Consider the following 22,858-nt stretch of genomic DNA (forward strand, 5'->3'; position numbering starts at 1 on the left):
ATTGTATATTATATAAACATTTCGCTAAATAATTTAAAATAGTTTAGATCTTTGTAATTATTTAGTATAATTATAAATGTATAAATAATTTGATAATAAATTAAAAATTAAATGGCGAATATCGACTCTGTCAACCATAGCCGATTGAAGAACCGTACACAACATACATAAATATGTCACGAGCAGGCACAAAACTTGACTCAAAAAAAGTTGTGAGTATATCACTATATTGCTTTATTAATTTTTACAAAACATTTAGATTATATATTATTAAATTCTATTCTGTTGACAAATAATCATTAAAAAATAGATGTTAAATTATAAGTGAGGTTAGGAATAATGTTTAATGTGTAGTTATATGTAATTTCATTCTGTGTGAAAGATATATTAAGATATGATGCTAATTTATGTATAATAAATTTCAGAATTCTGAATTGTTTACATTGACATATGGAGCATTGGTAGCTCAATTACTAAAGGATTATGAAAATGTAGAAGATGTAAACAAACAGCTGGAAAGAATGGGTTACAATATGGGAATTCGTTTAATAGAAGATTTCTTAGCTCGAACTGGATCTGGTCGGTGTTATGACTTTCGAGATACAGCTGAGAAAATACAAACTGGGTTTAAAATATTTTTGGGAATAACACCGACGATCACAAATTGGAGCGCTGCTGGTGATGAATTTTCTTTATGTTTTGAAGCAAACCCATTAACAGAATTTGTTGAATTACCAGATCATTGTTTAAATTTAAAATATTGTAATGTATTAATTGGAGTATTAAGGGGAGCTTGTGAAATGGTACAAATGGAGATTGCCTGTTGGTTTGTACAAGATCAACTAAAAAATGATAATGTAACTGAATTACGCGTTAAATTTATTAAAAGATTAGAAGATGCTATTCCAGCAGGTGAAGATTAAATAATCTTGTTATTAAAGGTATATGTAAAGTTATACATTATGCACATTTTTCATTATATATATATTTTATAACATTCATAAATTTATTAATTTAATGTTCGTAAATAACTATAATAATGTAATCAACGCATAAAAATAAATATATATATATATATAATGTGATTTTTAATGCTTAAATACTTTATATAGAAAAGTTTTTTTATACATATCTGTTAATAAGTATATAAATTAAAAATACGTTTTTTATTTAAATTATTTATTTAATAATAAGAATATTATAAAATAATTTAAATTAATTTTTTACATTGAGTATATATGATTATGGTAGAAAAAATATAATTAAACTGTGTGTAGATATCATTTTTTACGTCAGTTTTTAACCTATACTAATATATTTCTAGTATATAGACTTCTTTTTAATAATTTGTTTATAAAGTCTTTCTTTTATATATTCATAACCTTTCACGTTCTGCTTTTATAATATTTACTGAAGTAAAATTAACTTATGTAAAATTACTTAAATTAATTAATGAATCAAATATTGACAAAAGCATCAAACATTTGTAATATAACATATTCTCTTTTTACAGGTTATGGAAGTGAAGTGCAAACGTTGTAGAAAAAATCTTTCTAATAATGAATCTGTTTTATTATTTACTTCCCATAATGAAATCAAGAAAAATCCTATGGATGTTGGATGTGAAGCAAATGATTCTGAATCTTGTTCATATATCTCAATAGAAAAGCTGCCTAAATGGATTGAACATGCTATAAATCAAGTAAAGTTTCTTTTAAAACTATGTTATTGACAATTTAGTATTACTATATGTGATTAAATATTCTTCAGAATATTTAATAGTGCATAAAAAATAAATATCACATCAATGAAAATAATACAGGTAAATTTTAAAACTTTTATCTAAAATCTATATAAAATGGTATGTGCATCTTTTACAGGAATCTTGGACGAAAGGTAGACTTCATTGTCCAAATTGTAATAATCGTATAGGTACATTTAACTTCATAAATGAGTTAAAATGTAACTGCAATACATTTATTACACTACCAGTCAAAATAACTAATAGCAAAGTAGATATTTTATTTCACCTTAAATAAATCTAATACATTCCAAATTCATCTCAAATAATGATTTTATTATTTGATACTAGTTATATAATCTTGAGTTCTATTTCACATATTAATTTTATTCACAAATAACATACAAATAAATAAACGAATTAATAAATAAATGTAACAATAATAATTAATTAAATAAATTAATATAATAAATAAATAAAGTATTATAAATGTACTTAACTACATGAATAATTTAATAATTACTGCCACTCATCAATTTTTATCTCTACAATATAGAAACATAAAGCAAATTAAGTTTTTCCTTATTTTTATTTGATTTATTTGCAATATTTGTTTTAAGTACTTTTGATTGTATATTTAAATGTAAATTACTTTATTAACAGATAATTTCTATTTTACATTTATACATAACAATTGAATACTTTTTAATATGTATTGTGTATATATATATATAAACATATATACATACACATATACATGCACATGCATCTAAAAATCTAAATAAATATAAATGCTAAGTGTGTACATTTTATATACAGCACAATTAGTATTTTATGCTACACAATGAATAAATTATATCATACACATTAAACAATTTTTACTTAAAGTATCTATAATTAACTACTAATGCATAGCATTAAAAATCACTTGGATTGTTATGTATTCATAACAAAGTGAAAAAATAAGTTAGACCATACATGTGTTTAATATAAACTGTAAAATTTATTGTTTCTCTCTCTCTCTCTCTCTCTCTCTATATATATATATATATATATATATATATATATATATAAAACTGTTTAAATTAAATTTATCGCTTGTTCATTGAACTTCGATTCTTTTGCTATACCAATTTATAGTTGCTCTTACATAGTATATAATACATTAATATGTATAAATAATATAACAATAATAACATATAATGTATATTTGGATAGATAATGTTATTATATAACAATGAACAAAATGTTAACTACACAATATAGACAATATTAACAGGTACTGTATTTTCTTCTGTAAAATCTTTATTAATGGCATCAACAATAAATTTATATAACTCCAAAAATAATTACAAATGATCTATATTAACTTAATCAATATAAATTTTATATTTATTAGCTTTCGTAAATGGAATAATTATTTTTATATCACTAACATTTATTTAAAAATTTTAATGATAATTTCAGAAGCAAAAATTTATCTTTTAAATTTAATGAAACCAGTTTATTAATATTTCAATATAATTCATACTAAAGTCATTTGTGCATTATATATAAACTATTCTCAAACGACGATAGTTCTTGGATTTATTAAATTTTGTAATGAAGATTGCTGATTATAAATATCACCGAATTATAAATATCATTTATTATGTAATTGTAACTAAAGATTGAGCATTCATATTAATTTTAATAATATTTCGTATTATTTGTCCCTAAAATAATAATTAGAATATTTTCTACACAAACGAACTCTTTGTTAACCAAGCTGTATTTATTTATATAATTTTGTATTTAATGTTTTTAAAAACAAAATAGATTAAATAAATAATATCGACAACGTTTTAAGGAAGATCAAACAATAATTTAGAAAGTGGACTTGTACTGTAAGAGAGTATAATATTTAATTATATTAATATTTTAAATTATAATTTCTGTAAGAGTTCCAAGGTGAGATCAAAAAGTTTTCAGAATCGTCGCTGGGAATTGCTTCATTTGTTATTGTTATTGTCACTCCAAAAACTTTTCAATCTGCCCTCATACTTTTGTTATATAATTGAGGTCACAAAAAAGACATAATCGAATAAAATTCTATGCCCAGCAAAATTATAGAAAATCTAGGAGTACATGTTATCATTCGCAATAAAATTGGATAAATTGACCTCTGGGAAATCATAAACTTAATGTCATATATAAAACATAAGATGTTTTATAAAAATAACAAAAATAGTACACAATCGACTTGGATTAAAGGCACATATGGTTCACTAAGAAATATAGTTTGAACTATTTTAAAAATATGCTTGGACAATACGAGAGCTAGTTGATCCATTGTTGATCGTACTCAGACTACAAGAATAGAAACGATCAATTATCTTTTATAAATGTTTCTAATATTTATAATATATGATAAAAATATCATAAAAAATTTATGAAAAAAGAAATGAATACAACTTACATTAATATTGGATCAACCAATTTTAAATATGCAATAGTCTTCTACTATTTCCAGTACATCATTTGGTATTCAATATATCTTTTGTTCAAGCTCTTTAATGACATTGTCAATATTAAACATATTACAGTCTAATAAAATTTAGTTGCTACAACTGGAATATTTCATCTTGTTGCTGCTGAAGTCTTTGTAATGATGTTTTTACTTTCCTGCCCTGAGTCATAACTACAGCAGTTGGAAAATTATGCATATCACTAGAAGATGATGGTCTTAATGGTTCTGAAGCAGGTGGTATTGTATGTGTATTTGAAGTTATAGGAAGCGAGTTACGTAATTTAGAAGATGCTCTATGTGATTGTACATAGATATCACTATCCTCAGTGCAAAATCTGAAGTGTAATTCATTAGTAAATTTATATACGAAATTTTTTGTGGTATAAATTGTAAATGTACAATTAATGTTATTCATTAAATATTAGTAAATGACTTACTCACTGTTCCCCTGAGTACGTTTAACATCTCTTTTAGCACTGGCTATAGAAGAATCCATTTTAGCTAAAAAGTCATTAACTGAACTATCATCATCCATAGATAATGTTATTGAAGATGGACTAGAAACCTAAAAATATATTTTATCTTATGCAATATTAAATAATATCTTACTAATAATATAAGAAGGTATATACATTTTGAACTATATTGTGTTCAATTTCGTCAGTATTGTCCAATGACAATGGGCTTTCTGGATTGACAGGAATAAACAAATGTTCCCGTAAAAATAAACTATCAGAAGCCCATAATCTGTTAGCTCTTCTTATCTGTTCAGTCTAAAAAAAATAAAAATACATGAAATGTACTATATATTTTTAATTGCTCCTTGTCAGTTATACAATAATGAAATAAGATAAAGGATACATACTGTAACTCCATATTTTAAAGCAATTCCTTGAAGGGTATCAGTTGTTGATACAGTATGTTTTAATAAATTTTCATTTCGTGTAATATGTTTAGCTGTACTACCATATTTTTTCAATGTCTTCCCAGTATCTCTTATGCACATTCGTTCTTCCATTTCCCTCGCCCCATTTCGCTCCATTTTTAATTTTTAAAATAGTACTAGCGCTTATAAAGCGCAACAACCATATCACTCTTTAATATTTATAGACAAGAAATTTGGATATACTTTAAACAACATAATCACATAACCTATATGAATATTTAACAGGATTCAGTTCACATCTTATAAACGTTTTAGTAACATAAATAAATATCACCCACTTTTTGACACAAGTAAGATATCATGTAATTTACCAAAATATATGAAATATTGTTATTAGTAGGATCTGAACTCTAATTTGCCTAACAAATTATAATATCTTCCAAAATATGAGTACATACAAAATCATTGAAAGACATATATTTTACTTCGATATATTTTCTTTATAATAGTTGTATTTTCTAAATTTATAATTTCAGCTACAATATGTAACTAATTACAACTACACTTAGAATGTTCTCTCAGCTGATCAACGTGATAATAATTTATAGATATTCTTTAACCTGAATGATAATATATGCTTCGTTTTGATTGGACAGTCAAAGGGCGTTACACACATACACACACGCGCGCAAGTCAAATCAGTACTAGCTGCTATTAATTTAAAAAAGCTTCACTTAAAACAAATTATACAGATATAAATATAATAGTACAGCGTAAAACGTTCTTGTACTTTATATATATTGTCAACATAATATAAATAATGCAGATTATTTTATTATTAAATCTTATTACATGATACATTACATATAGATTTATACATATTAAGAAGTATAAACTACATTTTTTATCTCCATTTGTTAAATAAAAAATTGTATTTTTATTTCGACGTTTTGATTTTATCTTTTATAATATATATATATATATAATATATATATATAAATTTGTTGAAGGAAAAAAAATAATAGAAGTGGAATAAAATTTTAATAAAAACATGTTCATTATAGTACGTTACACAGTTCATCTATTTTTAAATACAATATATTACAGAGAAACACACAGTTATAATTTACTGTTATTAATATTATGTCTCTTACGTTATAATTAACTTATTACGATTATTATTATTATTATTGTTGTTGTTGCTTTTTTGTTGTTATTATATGCCAACCTCGATAAATACATAAGGTAGCATAAAAATCATATAATGGGAGACTAATTGATGTAGGACAACTTTATTTTCGCGTAGTATGTCTTAATCTCCAGTAGCTGTGCAACAGTAACTGTAATATTGGTAATAAATAGTTAACATAGGGATAAATATTATGCTACTGCGGCAGTGTGCTTCCTGGATCCTGGGTAAGGGGTATTTCATGATCTAATTATCAGAACTATATCAACTAATATGCTACAAGACAGACCCCTTCCGCTATCCCAATTAATATTGCTACTTAGTGAAAATTTCATCAATAAGCAGCATTTATATTTGAAATCACTGTTTTGATAAATTGTTGCGGACAAGGGTTATGTGCAAATTTTGGTTTTATAACATGGATATCTATACGCCCAATTTGATTTCCTAAAGTGGTACTTCAAATGGTAGAGCAATATAAGTTACAACAAAATTGGAAGTGTAACACGTATAGGTAAAACTATCTAGAAAGAATGAGTACAAAATCTGTTCCACCTGATGTATGTTGATAGTAGAAATGTGTATCTTAATTTACATTTCACACATACACCTTAGCAAGAGCATCAGCCCCTGCACTTGCTATAAAAGGTCGTGAAGGATGAAATGCTACGTCTAAAATACTTTCGTCAAACTTTTTACGATGTGCTGTTATTTCTTGAACACAAGTCTTATTATCCATATTCCATAATCTTATACTGCAATCATGGCCTAAAAGTGAGAAATTAGTTATTTAATAATTCTTAATATATTGACATTTCATTTTATTTAATTTGCTATTACTTACTTCCTGAAAGTAAGTATAAACCATGAGGATCTACCGCGAGACTAGTAACTGCATCCAAATGAGCAACCATGGAATGAGCAAGGGTGGCTGATCGGTGATCATAAAATCGAATATGTCGGTCTTCATGTGCCGCAACAACAAGTGGTAATGTAGGATGCGCTACTACGCGATTTACTCCCTTCGTTTCATTGGCCTCAAGACGAGCTACACTTTCACCAGTTTCTGTATCAAATACCACACAAGCTCTGTCATAGGCTACAACTAATTTATTTGATTCATCTCTAATGAAGTCTACCGACGTTGGTATGCCATCTGTAAAAATCATAAGAAGAAAAGGATAATTCTAGATGCAACTATATAAAACATATTTTTAATAATCTATGTCTAAAAAATATACCTTGTTCAGAAACATATGTATGAAGTAATGGTGATTTGCTTTGTGGGCTCCATAGTTTTACAGTTCCATCAGCACTGATTGACAATAATTGTGATCGCAGTTGATACATGCTTAAACCCCAAACTGCATTTGTATGTCCTTTTAATGTTTGACTAAGGACACTTGGTTCGTAAGAATCATATGGATCTATATTGGCTGATGGAAGTGTCCAACAGTGAATCATACCATCTAAACCACCACTGTAGCATTGATTGCCTGTGCTACACATAGCTAAACATAATACAGGACCTGTATGTGATCTGAATGTATATAATGGCTCTACATCTAATGAAGCTGACCTGAAATGGGAGAATGAACATTTTTCAATAGTCCTTATAATAGTTCGTAATTTCAGAATACAGGTAACCTACTTTTTAGCTGGTAAGGTTTTGTGGAGGTTCCATAATTTAAGTGTATGATCATCACTTGCAGTTATAAGAACGGGATCAGTGGGATGGAAGACAAGAGCTCGAACAGCATCAAAGTGGGATCGCAATGTATATTTTGCATTCCATGTTTTTCTTAAACTTTCCTTTGTAGTGGCTACCATCTATATATAAAATATAATTAATTTAAATATATCCTATACTAAAAATGAAATTAAGCTTTCACATAAATTTTATAAAAATATAAGAATTATACATATATTAACATAACATAAATATACATATATTACATACATCTATGGGCATTAAAAATAACAATAATATAACCAATGTAACTCACATCATATGAAGTTTCTGCTTCATTGTTTACACATAATTGCTCTAATTCACCCAATTCTAATGTCGAATCACCTTCCTCATTTAGACGTTTTTGATCTGGATGTCCACCCCTACGTATTGCATCTGTAAATTTTATTTTAATATTACTAAAATATCAATAAAATAGGAATTTGTCGATAAAATTATAAGTAAAATGAATACTAACCCCATTCAGATGAATAGCGAATAGAACGTTGTGGTGATTCTTCAATTTCTGTGAGAAGATTTAATTCATTTAATACTTCTTCAGCTTCTGCATCAACATCTTCTGTTAAAAGCATAGATGGCTAAAAGTTAAAATAGAAATAATCTATTAATTATATTACTTCAATAGAATTCTATAACAATATATATAATATGACCATATATATGTATTACTTTATTTGGTTTAGGATCCATATTAGTATCATAAGTATCATCTTCTACATCCCCTTCTTCTTCTTCCATATCCATACCTGTTTGTGCCAAAAACTCGAAGTTTGCCATCACAGCTGCTTCTGTATCAAATATCATTGCTTCTATTACAGAAGATGGTTGCTAGTAATATAAAAATATAAAAGTATTAATATGTTACTGTAGAAATTTGATAGATATCATAAACATATAACAGTTGAATAAAAAACAAAGTGATTAAATTCCAACAAAGTTACTTACCTCTACCTTTTTTCCTGGGACTCTACGAACACTGTTTTCTGATGCTTGTTTGTTTGATGGTTCATTGCCATTTAATGCAGGAGTATTCATATCTTCTGAGTCTGTATTATTACTTAAACCAAGTAGAGATCTCACTCTATTAGATCGTACATCTATTATAGTATCAGTGTAACCAATCTCTTGTAAGTATCTAAAGTTACAGTTATATATACACTATTAATGATACTGTACTTAATACCTATTGTTATATGCAAATAATAATTATAAAAATTATAAAAGTTATATTTTATTTACTGTCTTAAAATTTGGCGGCCTTGTCTCCAACTGATGTTACTGACGGATGTGAATGGAGCTTCCCCATCACCACCACCTCCGACATCAGAATTAGGACAATTACAAATACCTTCTTCATAAATAGGAGGTTTTGTATCTCCTTGTATTACCAAGTCAGTGCCATATTTTAGTTTGTGATACCTTGCTCTGTAAAAATTATGAAAGTATTGCAAATATATTCCTAACGTCGAAATTAAAAAAAAAATATCTCACCGTTCTTGTTTAAGTGCATATTCTAACATTTTTATTCTTCTTACTAAGTCATTCTTTAACCTTTCTTGGCCTTTTCTCTCACCTTGTAAAAAAGCTATCCTAGCCTGCAGGAAAATAATAATAAACATATTATATTTCTTCAAATCATTCTTAAAGAATTAGTTGTGCCTCTAATGTAATTATTTTATATTTTATATATATTATGAATATTGCAATGTAGCCTTCCTTTAGAATTATCCATTTTATATTATAAAGAATTTACAAAAAAAATATAAAAAATATAGAGTATTAACAACTTCAGTAAGTTTTATAAGAATATAACATAAATATAATATACATGCAACTAAAAATAATGTAAATACTGCATTCACTCCAATATAAGGGACATAACTATTTAAATACAACAATTTCGTACTTCAGTGGCATGTGTATCATTTGTTACATTAAAATTTAAAGCATAATGTTACAATAAATAAAAAGGATATTCTTATAAAATATTTCTTAGTTTAAATTAAAATAACTTTAAAATTAAATATATACACAAATTGTATTGTGTTAATGTTATACATATTTAAGTTAATCTTGTTTTTACAACGTTCTGTCACATGACAGATGAAGTGACAATAAGAAAAGAGTATTTTAAAGAAAAGTATACACAGAAATTTTGAAAATTTTCCAAAGAAATTAGGATTATACCTGATATTCTGCTTTATCAAGCTCCCATTGCGATCTTTCAAGTTCAAAGCGAGTCCATTCATGCTGAATAAAATGTAGAATACCAGGCATAGAGTATTGTGGCCTTTCATTCTTAGCATCGCCATTAGTGCCATTGTCATTCCCTTGATGTTTATTATTTGTCAGTGGAACATTTGCACCACTAGATAATTGTCCATTATGATTTTGAGATGCAGAACTGGAGTTCTCCTCCATCGTGGAACCACAAAACTGGCTCGGTACCTTCATTTCATGACACGGCAGCCATTACAACAACTTTTCTTTCCTCTGGAGCCTAAAGAGTGCTCTCCTGTCGGATAATGTATTTCGATCGAGTATACGAAAAGAAGTAATTAATACGCATGCGGACGTATTTAATTTCAATGTAACTAATATACTGTGTAGAAAATATTATGGTTCGTTGCTTATCTATCAAAATTTATTTAATTGTTCAACTCTTCCGAAATAGCAAACAAACATTCTCTTCTTCGCACATCTTCGGAATCGTACTTTTCTTCACCATCCTCATACAGTATATTCAGGTATATTACAACCTTATACTGACTTTCTATGAGAAAATATTACACCAATTATAATATAAATTGGTAAAGAATAAATAAGTAAAAAATAAGTATCTGTTACTGACTCATGTCATAATATAATCAAATAAACAAGAAAAATGTAAAATTTCATTTTTTTTCTGCATACTATGACATCAATTTTGCTGCTTTATACTAAATAATAGTATCAGGACCTCAGTTGATATAAAAACATAAAAATCTAAATGTTACATAAATGATTACTTATTCTTAGTTAAAATATAATAGAAATTTTTATTTAATATAATATGTATGATATATACAAATGATAAATATAATACATTTCTAATTTTGCTTGTAAGGCTGATTCTCAAGATTAAAAGACTATACAAACACACGGTAGTATATTTCATTACATGCTAAATGATAAGACTGACAGTGAAAATCAGCTGCTAACACAGTATTATTTTATGACTAATATAAGATTTTATGTTGCAGTGTAAAAATTTGTGTTTTTTTGTATAATGTGATTTGAAAGAGTATTAATTACATAAATTATTTTACTAGAAATTATATATTAGGAAGTAAACTAAAGGTTATTATGCCATCAAATTATAAATATTATAACAATTTAGGATAAAATAAATTATGTAATTTTAAATAAAATTGTATTTTTTCAATAAAATTGTTTAAGGAAAGTTTATCAACATAACAAATATTCTTATGGAAATGTCATTTATTTGAGAATATCTATATAAATATGAATACTACAAATACACTGATATTAATCCAATTTTTAATGGATTAAGCAAATAACATCCATAATAACACTAAATAATATGATTAGATAAACATTATTAGCTATTTGTTAAATTTAATTGCATTTATATCTTATGTTTTAGTTACAATACTTTATATTATTTTACATAGTTTATCTAGTTTCAATATATGATATAACTATATCGTTTTAGTCCTTCTTGAAAAAAATTGTGTCTTCAGAAATGTATATATATGTATATATACAATATATGTTTTTCAGTGTTTTTGTTTCCTCCTCTTATGTATGTACATAATATATAATACAATAGAAAGATAATTTATGTAACTAACAATAATATATTTTTGAAGCACATATTATGAATATAAAATGATATGTTTCATTTTACTTTCGTTTTTATTACATTAGTATGTACATACATAGAATTTTCTTATCACTTATACATTCATCTTTTTTCTTTTCTCCTTCTTAACAAAGAAAAGTAATTTTTAGTATTATACATTAGTTTAGCAATATTTTGTAGCTATTTCATTAATATGACATTTATTAATCTTGGTATAAATTGTAGTCAGTATAACACATGTTTTATTAATAATTATTTAGAAAATATCACAAAAAAAGATATTTGACCTTAACCCATGCTTAATAATACGCGATGTTTCTTGTACTGTTAATAACATATCTTACAAAATGGGCCAACGAGACGAGGCATATACAGTATGATTATTATGTACACTTTGAAATAACATTGAAATAATTTTTGAAAAGAAAATCTCCAAATGTTGAGAAGAAATGTTCCACGACTACATGATTATTATTGATCTCACATATTTGTATACATTTTTATGAATAAGGAGTATTTTGGTATCTAAGCAGAAGTTGAAGTACACAAAAGTGTACTTCAACAAATATCATAAGTTCTGAAAGTATTTTATACTATAGCGCATGCGTTACTAAAGTCTGAGATGCAAACTATCGCATCTCTTTGTGTACTTACGTCGATAGTTTTGTATATTTCTTTTCACGAAATTGGTAGCCTGTGACCTTTTAATTTTATGTATTTTTTAAATGTAATCAATTCGAAAACCTACTGGATTCAACTTCATCTTTAATCGTATCCAAAAACATTGAGTATGTTAGCGGTTACGAATAAAAGTGGCAACATTGCCTGTCGCTTGTTTAGGTTGCGGTGTTGCAGATACTTCATGAACGAGTATCACAGTGTGTATCTTCGTTTCTGACATTTATCGTAAATATAACGTATTTTTATAAGACAAAGAGCATGTTCAACATTGGTTGAAGACTGGCTGCATTATAACGTAACGTAAGTTCACTTACATACACAATTACATGTCACCATTCAGGAGTGGGTCACTTCAGATTTTTTGATCTAAATTATTACACGATCCGAATAATATATATTTATTTAAAATTCTAAAAAAATTAAAATTTTTTTAATTTTATAGTAAACGCTTTGAAAGGGAAATAAATTATTTGATATTTAGTTAAATTTTAAAAATTAAAAGGATTTTTTAATTAATTTGTTATATATGTATGTATTTCGTTTGTATAATAATGAGCATTTGAGATAATAAAACCTTATTTTGAACTGTTTATAACGCACTTAAAAATGTGGGCCTCAAGTCCCAAACGTAAAGATCGAATCTATTGTAGACATCAAACTATATACATATAAATAGCTGCCATTTTATAGAGCATAGATACGCCATTTTGTGGTTTCGTCATACAAAATGAAAGTTGATAAATTGATATTTTTAGTATTCAAATTGCAAAATTTTTGGTCTGGATATGTTTTTCCGGAGATATTTTGGGTCACTAAAGCCAAATATGAAGGTCATTTCTCGCGGAAATAAACAGTTTTAAACAAACATTTAAACAATAAAGATCTTATATTTAGGAATCCGCGTAAACGACCGTGAGGCCGGAAAATAAAAAGTAATCCAAACTTAATCCAATACTTACGATTCAAATACATACAGAGTAAGCTATATAGTAGGTTAAGAGTATCAAATTTTAAAAAGGTTTCAACGATTTCAAAAACTCCTACAAATGTCATTCTAGCCGAATATATCGCAGTTTGATACTATAATGAAGCCTATTTTTATATTGAATTACAACACGTTCAAATTATAAAATGGAATAATTATTTTATTATTTACGATACGTTGTATCGTATTGCTACTGCATCTTTTATGAGATAGTATAAATTTGAAGCAGGGTGGGTAATGGAATTTTTGTTTTTAAAAATATCTAATAAATCTTTAATAAAAATCTCATTGCTTTTAATAATGATCTATTGAAAGTTCAGATTATGAGTATAAAAATACTGAATCTATGTAGGCCCCATCTTTATGAGTTGTGGAAGTACAATACTTCTCCCACTTAATAAATTTAACATTATATTACCAGTATGACGAATGTTGATCTCATCAGCGAGTTGAAAGAGAAAACGGTGGGATTATTTATGCTAAACTATATATCTAAACCAAAAATGTTTGCAAATTGTGAAACAATGCTCACAGGTAGTATTTTAGTGTACAAACATTTTAATAGTACTATTTTTTTTTAGTATACATTGTATTGAAAATATGTTTATATAAAAGTACCCAAACATGTACATTTGTACACTTACATCAATGTATTAAATTTGATGAAATTTTGATAAAATTTGCACAAATATTGCTACTATGGTGAAACATTAAGTATTGTTAAGTGCGGCATAAGTAAGAAGGGAGTGGGGGTACATGAGTACGAACTTCTTAAATATTTCAGATTGTTCAGTATTAATTCAAGAGTAAGATAATTGGTATAATTTTACATGTTATGTAAATATATATTTTTATTATAAAATTTTTATTTCCATCACTTATCAAGAATTAATTTATCGGTAGTGAAATGCGACGCCATATTGCTAAACTTCGTGTGCAGTCGTTGAATTTCGTTTGGACACATGTCGGGACCTATGTTCAGCAGTATTCGTTCAATAGAGAAGCTTGTCAAGAAGCCCGCCTTTCTGAATATACATTTTTCGTAGATTAAATCATAATTATTTTAATATATTATCATTTTGTATTAACTGTAGCTATTTGTGTCGTGTATTTGTATTTAATTTTATAAACAAACAGTATTATTGACTTGAATCTCCTAAAGTTTTAAAACGTTAGTGTAACAAATACAAACTGATTTAGTCTACTATGTTAAACTATTTTTTTAGTATATTATTGATATAAAGTAAAAAATTACATTCAATTATTTTAAAACAACAATTCTATTTTTGCGACAATAAGGTATATTTGTTATTTGAAACACAATGACGAGTATTAGTAATGTAGTATGTATTTCCAATCCGCCATTTTTGTTAATTGAGTACTCATGGGCCAGGGATGGTATATGTTGGCGCGCATCGAAGGGCCCACATTTTATTATCTGTAATGCTTGTATGGAAGTCTAAATTCTTTATGTACTTTTACATGATATCTTTACTACTAATATTAGTCATCAATTCCTTGTACGCATTGCATGCTTAATGATATTGTAGTACCAGACGGAAAACATTGATTCACAGAAAATAAGGACTTATAGTTCATATAGGTTTAATACACTTGTAATTAGTTATTATCGTGGAAATGTTAAATTAAAAATTAAATCTGTTTAAGATATATATCATCCAAACTGTAATGTTCTGTTATTTAATTATGAAATATAAAATAAACTTTATTTTTGGTTTTGATTGAACTTTATTTCAATTTCAAAAAATTATAGTTTATAATACTAAAGGTTCTATTATTAACCTTTTATCATATTTACCGATTATAAAATTAAAATAGTAAAAAGTTGGTAAAAATTAAAATTATTAACAATACATATTAAATGATAAGAACTATTATATGTATTTTATTATGCATTTGCAATAAAATTGATTATCACTTCAAATTGATTAAAAAAGTCAGTTAAGTCAAGTTAAGTCAAGTTAGGGGTACAAAAATATTTATGAGATATCTTGTATGTGTATATAACCAAGTATACTGGTGTATATAAGTATATAAAGTTAATATATGATATTTTAAAATAAAGTTATTCGAAGAAAAGGAATTACAAGTTAAAAATTATTAATTACAGGTTAAAAATTATTACATGAATAGCTTGTGACATTGTCTTACATATTACATATTTTCTATGATGGAAGCTTTAAGAAGTGATATATTACATACTCCTGACTCTATACATTCTTTGTCTTGTATTAACACACATAATATTGATGAACTATCAAAAGAAAAAGAAGAGGAGTTGTTATATAGTACAGGTGATGATGGCGATGAAGAAGATGCTCTCTCAGATGATAGTATGCGTTTAAGACTCTCTGATGATGAAATTGAGACAGAAGATATTTTAACACCTGTTTTAGATAATCAAGAAAACACATCAAAAACTAATGAAATTGGTAATCATAATACATTACACTAATTGTAATATTATGATCTGAAAAATTTGAACAACTGTTTTATTTAAATTACAGAAATGACATCTACAAGAACTGAAGATATGGAAATTTCTTCTATTCCAAAAAAAGATATAATTAATACAGAAGCAGATACAAAGAAGAAGGAACACAGTTCAGATAACGATTCAGATGAAAAAATACTAATTGATTATGAAAAAATTGTTAAGAAAGGTGAAAGTGAACTGATGAGAAAACCACGAACAGCTAATGTTTCTCGTCTATGGCAAAGTTATGGATCACAATATAAGTATCCTAGAACTCCCAATGGTCGTTCTTTTCATTGGGTTAATCAAAGATTTCGTCATTTAACACCTAGAGGACGTTATAGACTTCAATATAACTGTAATACAAGATTTTATAATGGATTTGGTCCTTTCGAACGAGGAAGAGGCAATGGAATATTTCATTCACATAGTACGATTTATGGTGGTAGACGTCAAAAGAAAGGCTTTAGTTCTAATACAATGCACAAGCAAAATAGTTCAACAGAATCTGATGTAAGTCCTATATCTCCATCAAATAAAAACATATCTTTAGAAGCTAAAGTTAATAATGATATTGAAACTATAAAACTTGATAATGACGCAACAATAGATGGAGATAGTATATTATGTAGCAAATCTGTAGTTAATAACGATAAGAATGACCATTCAAATGAATCATTGAGTGAAAAAGTTGAAAATACTCCTATTAAAAATATTAGAAAAGAAAATTCTGTTAACACTGATTCTGTCAATAATTCATTAGAACTAGAACATGACTTGGAAGAAAATACAAAAATAAAAGTATCTAATGATCCTGAATGTAAAAATACTACGATCCATACTTTGAATGACAATTCTAGTGAAAATCCTCTAAATTCTGAAACTGATTCTCAGAATGATAATAATAGTAAGCAAAAAGACGAAATAAGTAAAAATGATATGAATAATGCAAATATTGATTTTAGTGATTTTCGTAATTCTAATAATTTCAAAGTGGAAGCATTGAATATAGACATAAAATGTAAATCTGGTAAAGATGAAACTATTAAATATACTAAAGGAAAAAGTAATCAAGAACAATACAAAAGTATAAATAATGAGGAACAAGATAAAATAACTAAAATAACTGATATAAAATGTAAATCTGATAAAGATGAAGCTATAAAATATACTGCAGAAAAAAGTAATCAAGAACAATATAAAAGTATAAATAATGAAGAACAAAATAAAATAACTAAAATAACTGATACAAATGAAAGTACAGAGATTAAAGAAGTCTATAAATTAGAAGAACAAGATCTTAATAGAAATAAGAAATTAACAGAACTCAGTCAAGAGATAGAACTATCTGGAAATAATTGTAAAACTACTGTTTTAAATTTCTTAGAAGAAAAGGAAATAGTAAATAATGATATAATACTAAATGGAAAAGTAACAAATTATAAAACAGATGAAATTCTTAGGAATAAAAAAAAGAAAATTTCTTCTGAAGATATGAAATCAAATGAAGATTGTGAAAACAGTGAGTTTAAATCAACGACTGTATTAAATAATGTAACTAGCAACAAAAATGGTAATGTGCCAGAAAAAACGGTTATTAAGAGTGTAAAATGTGATAATCAATTAAAAAGTAGTGATAATAGTACAAATTCTATCGAAATTAGTAAATCCAATGCTTCTGAAAATCAATTAACTCGTCCTATAATTGATCTTTGGGAACAAAATGAGGACGTTACTAAAAAAGATATAAAAACTACAGAAAAGGAAAACTCAATAATAAGTTCTGCAAGTAAAAAAAATTTAAGTGAATACATTGAATTGATGTCGGGTAAAAATAGTTTACCTAGTGTAGAACTAGAATCTAGTGTAATCACAGAAAATGATTCATTAGATTTTGCTACTAATACAAAAAATAATAGTGATGATAGTGATAAAAGAACTGTTGAAGTTCCTGTGACTACTCAAAGAAGGAAAAGACGATCAAAAAGAGAGAATGTTGTAGTAGAGCAAATGAATTGCACAGAAGAAAAACAAGGTAGGATGTATATTGAATAAATGAGATACACATTAGTTTAAAAATGAAAAGATATCACTTTTCCTCTACAAAAGTATGTTCTCCCACATACAACTTGAGTCAATAAGAACGAACATCTAACATAACTGGCTATATATTGGCTGTATCAAAAAATGTTTGAAGTGAAATGTATTATATTTAAGGAGCCTGAGAAAATGAGTACATTTTGACTTCTTAATAACTTATAATTTTTGAGATATTACGCTAACATTTAGTTTTTTTATTTGTTACCATATATTTTTTATAATCGATACAGTTGGACATTCCGTACAAAAAAGTATCCAGCTATTTATACCGAAATCCATTAGTTTGGCAGATATTATAACTTTAATTCGTTAAATATAATGTATGAGAGACAGGGAAAGATGTGAAGTAGTATTCTTGTATTTATGTTCTCTTTGACTTTCTTAGTTCGTTCCTATTGGATCACCTTGTATATGTATTACATTTTTATGAGTATAAAATATTTAATATATCTTTAAAGAAGAGTTAAAAAATTATAAAACTATTAGGCATTATCTTTTTTTGTTCACACTTTCGTTGGTTTAAAAATAAATTATATTTTTGGAAATATTGTAATTTGTAAACTAAAGATATATATTTAATAATTGAAAAGAGTTAAACAATTTGGTTATATCTATTTTTTATTTTTTAGTTCTGTAAATTACTAAGTTTTTATTAAAATATTTGTAGCAGTGAGGGAAAGTGGAAGACGGAAGAGACGAACAGCTAAAAATGCAGAAGAGATTATAAGAACAAAATTCCTTCATAGTGATGTAGAATCTAGTGATGATTCAGAAAAGTTTGTAGCTATAAATTTTAAAATGAATCAAGATGCACGTCCTTCATCGCCACCTTCATTAAAAAGGACCTGTTCTGATACTGATACTCCTGTTATGAATGGTGGTGTTAAGAAAATTAAAGCAAATTTTGAAGAACGATGTAATGAATTAAAAACACAAGAAAATAATTCTGACAACATTAAAAACCTTAACTATATTCATAAATTTTTCCAAAGAGACTTGAATGAAAAACTGCCAAAATTAAAACAGGAAGTATGTTAAAAATATAAACATTTAAATTAATTATTTTAATAATAAAAGTTTTATATATTTCAATGATGATAATTTCTTTAAGGAATTAGAAGAACTTTTGATACAAAAAATTGTTGAAACGATTACTATGCGCGACGAAATTGGTAAACTAAGAGAACAAGCACGTATATCAGAAAAAAATCAAGAAGTAACGCGTGCAAAATGTCAACAATTAGCTAAACAAATTAAAGATTTTGAAATGGTATTAAGCCGTAATGCGGCAGATCGGCGCGCGAGTAACGATAAATTCAGTCCACCAATTAAGATCAATAGATCTGTTGGATTACAAGTTAATTTTGTAACGGTATATATGAACCATTTTGCTAAGTTATATATGATTTTATAATATTTTATTTTAATTTTATTTTATTGTAATATATGTTTATATAGGATCATGTAATGCAAAATTTAAGGCAATTACAACAGAATTCTAATATGAAGTCTCTACATGTTTCAAGTAGTAATAATGCATCAAATACTTCTGTTAATGAAACAAATAATGCAACCAGTCCAAGGAGAGGAATTAAAACAAGATCACCCAGGAAAACTGAGCCAATAACTGGACAAACTTCTGTGGTGGCACAAAGTCATACTCAATCTCCAAACATTATGACTACTATCACTCCTGCAGCTTTGGTTGTTGCTAAACCCCTAGATTCACAGCACCCTCTGACATTATCAAATCAGTCTAATGTTCAACAAATTATATCAAATGTAAGTACTTCATTCGAATTTTCTTATTTTTATTACAAATCTAATGACAAAAAATTATTATTGGTTTCTGTAGCAACAGATACAACCACAACAATCACAGCAAGCTATAATTGTAAATGGAAAATTTCCGAATCAGATAAATTGTCAAGGATCCACTACAACAAACGTCGCAAAGTCTCGTGCAAACGATCTTATTGATCTTACGGATGAAGAAGAGAAAAGTAAAGGTATTAAATTTCATAATTTTCTTATATATTTTCGTATTAAATGAATAAGAACATATTAAGGGACTTTGGTAATTTATAGCTACTACTGGTGTACCAGTTGTAACAACTACAGTAAATGATCAACAAGTAAACTTAACACAAAAAACACAACAACCTTGCTTCCAAAGAGTAATTCAGACTATTCCTGGGAATGTAGCCATAACAAGTCAACCGCCTAGTATAAGAGTAGTACAACCTGCTAGTCAGCCAACACCTACTGCTTTAGTGGTAAGTGTATAGTAAGATATGCATATATTATTCATTTCATCTATTATTTATATAATTTTATTATATGTTTACATACTTTTTTATAGAATAATATGAATGCGCCTCGATTAGCATATGTGATGCCAACAAGGCAATTATTAATAACACCAAATTCCAGTCCGGTAAAATGAATATTTTTTGCCATATTTTTAATAAAATGAAGTTGAAAAATAAGGCTTTGTAGTTAGTTTACAGTTTTATAATAAACATTTCTAATTATAGATACGGCCTGTGACTTCGTGTAGAGCTTCATTTCCAACTTTAACGTATAAAACGGGTAAGTAGTTTCAGTTTAAATCATCAATATAAATAATATATAGATATATTACAATCTTATTTATAGGAATATCAACTATTGCAAATGGAACGGTTCGATTTTTGACGACTCCAGCTACTTCTAATGTACAGTTAAATAAGGTATACTTTCAATTAACAGTTTTGTTTTAATACTTATTTATACAGGTACTTATGTTTATGCTTGTATGTTTATAATTGTATTTGTTTCAGCATCCAGCACCCTTACCAGATACGCGTAATTATGCTGTAAATCCTCTTTGGAAACTTTCACCACCAGCTCCATCATTAAAAATTTCTAAAGTTGCACATGGTATGTTACAACTTGCAAATTTATACCTATTAAAAATGTTAATAGAATATAAAAATTTATTATTATTATCTAGGAATAGTATTATCTTGGAATATGAATTTGTCGGACAAGTATGCAGATATTGTTAGTTACCAGTTGTATGCCTACCAGGAAATTGCTGGTGTTCCTCCTAACACGTCATTGTGGAAGAAAGTAGGCGATGTTCGAGCTTTACCACTACCTATGGCGTGCACACTTACGCAAGTAATTTGAACAGATTGTGTTTAAACACTAGAGTATATTCCATAGATATTTGTAATGTCTTCCTTTTTGCAGTTTTCTGAAGGAAATAATTATCACTTCGCAGTTCGAGCAGTTGATATACATTCCCGAAAAGGACAGTATAGTATACCTGGAAACATTTCTTTATAAAGTATATGATAAATTTTGAATTATTATATCAATATTATTTTTACGCACAGTTATAACAGTTCATGACTCATGTAACAACAAATTCCGTACAGTCCTTTGCGTTATCGTTCAATTTATTACATTTATTACATGTAAAATATATTTAATTCAATTACAGAAGTGTTTATAATGATCAAATATGATGTATAGATTACATTACAAACGAATTTGTTGTATAGTAGTAAATATCCATTTAATCATAAGTAATTCGTACAATCCTTGGTAACTATGATACAATTGTAGCTAACGTATTTTTATCCGTCGTTTTTTATACACCTCTTAATTTATAAAATCAAAAAATACAAATCTTAATTTTGACAATATACATATAGTTTACATCCTTATGTCTTTGCTCACAAAATTGGAGCATGAAGGCTCCATGCAATTTCGTGCCATGTTTCATGAAGTATTATCATTTGATAGTGTGGAATAAGCAATTATTAAACATTTTAGATTCCGTATTTTGAACTTTAAGTAATAGTATAGCATCTAGACAAAAACAGGAAAAAATATTCTAGTCAAAAAGAATTTTTGTACTAATTCAATATTTACCTTTCATAAAGACTGCTACAGTTAAAAACTATATATTTGTTGTATAAATCTGCTATCAATACTATTGTTCATTGAAAGTGTTCACAAATATTGCTTCCTGTGTTTTATACTTAAAATACCATTTATTTTCCCTTTCTAAATTTATTTTATTTTTATTGTTACTTATTGTAATTGAATCTCGCTAATATATGATTTGCTCAATTTTGATACAATTGTAATAAATTCTAAATGTTAAATGATAAAATACTCCATAGATTTTAACATAAGACAAACTATGCGAATCACTTCATATTAAATTCATGTAAATATTAATGTTTATATGTTGTGACTGTTAATATTTGTATTGAAAATATAATGATCTAGAGTATAATTATCTAATATCATATTTTTAAGTTTTATTTTCATTTTTGTGTCAAAAATGTATAATAAAATGATTGCTCATTTTTTATATGAGTTTATAATAAAAAAATTCCTAATTGTTATACAATTTTAAATAAGACGTTTGTTTTTTTAAGGAAATGAACCAATACATATAAAAAACAGAATTTTTTGCTATTTCTTTTATGCAATATGAATGTGAGATTTCCCTAATATTTATTTATCACAATTTTAACATAACTTACAAAAGTTTCTTAATCAACAATGGGAAAAAGTCGAATATAGGAACTGTAGGATATATACTGCCCGTATTACTAATGTAATTTTAAATTAAATTTCGCGCATTTTTG

At 26.7% G+C, this 22,858-nt stretch overlaps 4 protein-coding genes and 2 long non-coding RNA genes across 16 annotated transcripts; 2 read left to right on the forward strand and 4 right to left on the reverse strand.

The window, feature by feature from the left end:
- Window positions 1-52: 52 nt before the first annotated feature.
- Window positions 53-1,542, forward strand: LOC117243643 (trafficking protein particle complex subunit 3). Of its 2 annotated transcripts, XM_033511295.1 has the most exons (3): window positions 53-212; window positions 426-941; window positions 1,514-1,542. In XM_033511295.1, the coding sequence occupies exons 1-2, from the start codon at window positions 174-176 to the stop codon at window positions 921-923; spliced, it is 537 nt and encodes a 178-aa protein (XP_033367186.1). In that variant the 5' UTR covers window positions 53-173; the 3' UTR covers window positions 924-941; window positions 1,514-1,542. The 2 variants fall into 2 exon arrangements, with proteins under 2 accessions (XP_033367186.1, XP_033367184.1); XM_033511293.1 differs by lacking the exon at window positions 1,514-1,542 and having other exon boundaries at window positions 426-999.
- A 2,392-nt stretch (window positions 1,543-3,934) lies between these two features.
- LOC117243641 (lysM and putative peptidoglycan-binding domain-containing protein 1) lies at window positions 3,935-5,772 on the reverse strand. Of its 5 annotated transcripts, none has more exons than XR_004495486.1 (5): window positions 5,116-5,588; window positions 4,883-5,023; window positions 4,688-4,815; window positions 4,200-4,585; window positions 3,935-4,090 (listed from the first exon to the last, which is right to left on the reverse strand). XR_004495486.1 is itself a non-coding variant. In XM_033511290.1 (5 exons), the coding sequence occupies exons 2-5, from the start codon at window positions 5,290-5,292 to the stop codon at window positions 4,345-4,347; spliced, it is 687 nt and encodes a 228-aa protein (XP_033367181.1). In that variant the 5' UTR covers window positions 5,293-5,402; window positions 5,475-5,772; the 3' UTR covers window positions 3,935-4,344. The 5 variants fall into 5 exon arrangements, 4 of the variants coding, with proteins under 4 accessions (XP_033367181.1, XP_033367183.1, XP_033367182.1 ...); XM_033511290.1 differs by having other exon boundaries at window positions 3,935-4,585; window positions 5,116-5,402; window positions 5,475-5,772; XM_033511292.1 differs by adding an exon at window positions 5,615-5,759 and having other exon boundaries at window positions 3,935-4,585; window positions 5,116-5,402.
- Window positions 5,773-6,194: 422 nt separating this feature from the next.
- On the reverse strand, window positions 6,195-10,824 carry LOC117243645 (striatin). The gene is made up of 11 exons (XM_033511302.1): window positions 10,266-10,824; window positions 9,570-9,673; window positions 9,318-9,503; window positions 9,024-9,213; window positions 8,748-8,906; window positions 8,536-8,656; window positions 8,332-8,453; window positions 7,977-8,155; window positions 7,567-7,904; window positions 7,170-7,481; window positions 6,195-7,093 (listed from the first exon to the last, which is right to left on the reverse strand). Exons 1-11 carry the CDS (start codon window positions 10,530-10,532, stop codon window positions 6,924-6,926), a joined length of 2,148 nt encoding a protein of 715 aa, XP_033367193.1. The 5' UTR covers window positions 10,533-10,824; the 3' UTR covers window positions 6,195-6,923.
- Window positions 10,825-12,160: 1,336 nt separating this feature from the next.
- On the reverse strand, window positions 12,161-12,733 carry LOC117230126. The gene is made up of 2 exons (XR_004492715.1): window positions 12,598-12,733; window positions 12,161-12,520 (listed from the first exon to the last, which is right to left on the reverse strand). It is a non-coding gene; the product is annotated as an uncharacterized LOC117230126 (long non-coding RNA).
- A 30-nt stretch (window positions 12,734-12,763) lies between these two features.
- On the forward strand, window positions 12,764-21,901 carry LOC117243644 (putative uncharacterized protein DDB_G0282133). Of its 6 annotated transcripts, none has more exons than XM_033511296.1 (14): window positions 12,764-12,924; window positions 15,741-16,062; window positions 16,138-18,141; window positions 18,874-19,235; window positions 19,318-19,578; window positions 19,665-19,988; window positions 20,062-20,215; window positions 20,295-20,482; window positions 20,569-20,643; window positions 20,744-20,798; window positions 20,865-20,938; window positions 21,029-21,128; window positions 21,202-21,371; window positions 21,444-21,901. In XM_033511296.1, exons 2-14 carry the CDS (start codon window positions 15,798-15,800, stop codon window positions 21,537-21,539), a joined length of 4,128 nt encoding a protein of 1,375 aa, XP_033367187.1. In that variant the 5' UTR covers window positions 12,764-12,924; window positions 15,741-15,797; the 3' UTR covers window positions 21,540-21,901. The 6 variants fall into 6 exon arrangements, with proteins under 6 accessions (XP_033367187.1, XP_033367191.1, XP_033367192.1 ...); XM_033511300.1 differs by having other exon boundaries at window positions 18,877-19,235; XM_033511297.1 differs by lacking the exon at window positions 12,764-12,924 and adding an exon at window positions 14,468-14,780.
- LOC117230125 lies at window positions 20,634-21,446 on the reverse strand. Its single transcript, XR_004492714.1, has 2 exons — window positions 21,276-21,446; window positions 20,634-21,154 (listed from the first exon to the last, which is right to left on the reverse strand). It is a non-coding gene; the product is annotated as an uncharacterized LOC117230125 (long non-coding RNA).
- Window positions 21,902-22,858: the final 957 nt, after the last annotated feature.

This window comes from Bombus vosnesenskii, unplaced genomic scaffold (assembly GCF_011952255.1).
Source record: "Bombus vosnesenskii isolate JDL3184/JDL3185 unplaced genomic scaffold, Bvos_JDL3184-5_v1.1 scf7180000013266, whole genome shotgun sequence".
In the NCBI taxonomy this organism is placed as follows: domain Eukaryota; kingdom Metazoa; phylum Arthropoda; class Insecta; order Hymenoptera; family Apidae; genus Bombus; species Bombus vosnesenskii.

Bases quoted from the DNA above. Each gene is read 5' to 3' on its own strand.
- LOC117243644 (XM_033511296.1), top strand. From the start codon at position 15,798: ATGATGGAAGCTTTAAGAAGTGATATATTACATACTCCTGACTCTATA. The intron at 18,142-18,873 runs GTAGGATGTATA...AAATATTTGTAG, and splicing joins TTGCACAGAAGAAAAACAAG to CAGTGAGGGAAAGTGGAAGA. The intron at 19,579-19,664 runs GTATATATGAAC...ATGTTTATATAG, and splicing joins TACAAGTTAATTTTGTAACG to GATCATGTAATGCAAAATTT.
- LOC117243645 (XM_033511302.1), bottom strand. From the start codon at position 10,532: ATGAAGGTACCGAGCCAGTTTTGTGGTTCCACGATGGAGGAGAACTCC. The intron at 8,907-9,023 runs GTAAGTAACTTT...TTATATTACTAG, and splicing joins TCCCAGGAAAAAAGGTAGAG to CAACCATCTTCTGTAATAGA. The intron at 7,094-7,169 runs GTAAGTAATAGC...TCTCACTTTTAG, and splicing joins TTTATACTTACTTTCAGGAA to GCCATGATTGCAGTATAAGA.
- LOC117243643 (XM_033511295.1), top strand. From the start codon at position 174: ATGTCACGAGCAGGCACAAAACTTGACTCAAAAAAAGTT. The intron at 213-425 runs GTGAGTATATCA...AATAAATTTCAG, and splicing joins AACTTGACTCAAAAAAAGTT to AATTCTGAATTGTTTACATT.
- LOC117243641 (XM_033511290.1), bottom strand. From the start codon at position 5,292: ATGGAGCGAAATGGGGCGAGGGAAATGGAAGAACGAATGTGCATAAGA. The intron at 5,024-5,115 runs GTATGTATCCTT...TATTTTTTTTAG, and splicing joins CTTTAAAATATGGAGTTACA to ACTGAACAGATAAGAAGAGC. The intron at 4,816-4,882 runs GTATATACCTTC...ATATATTTTTAG, and splicing joins AACACAATATAGTTCAAAAT to GTTTCTAGTCCATCTTCAAT.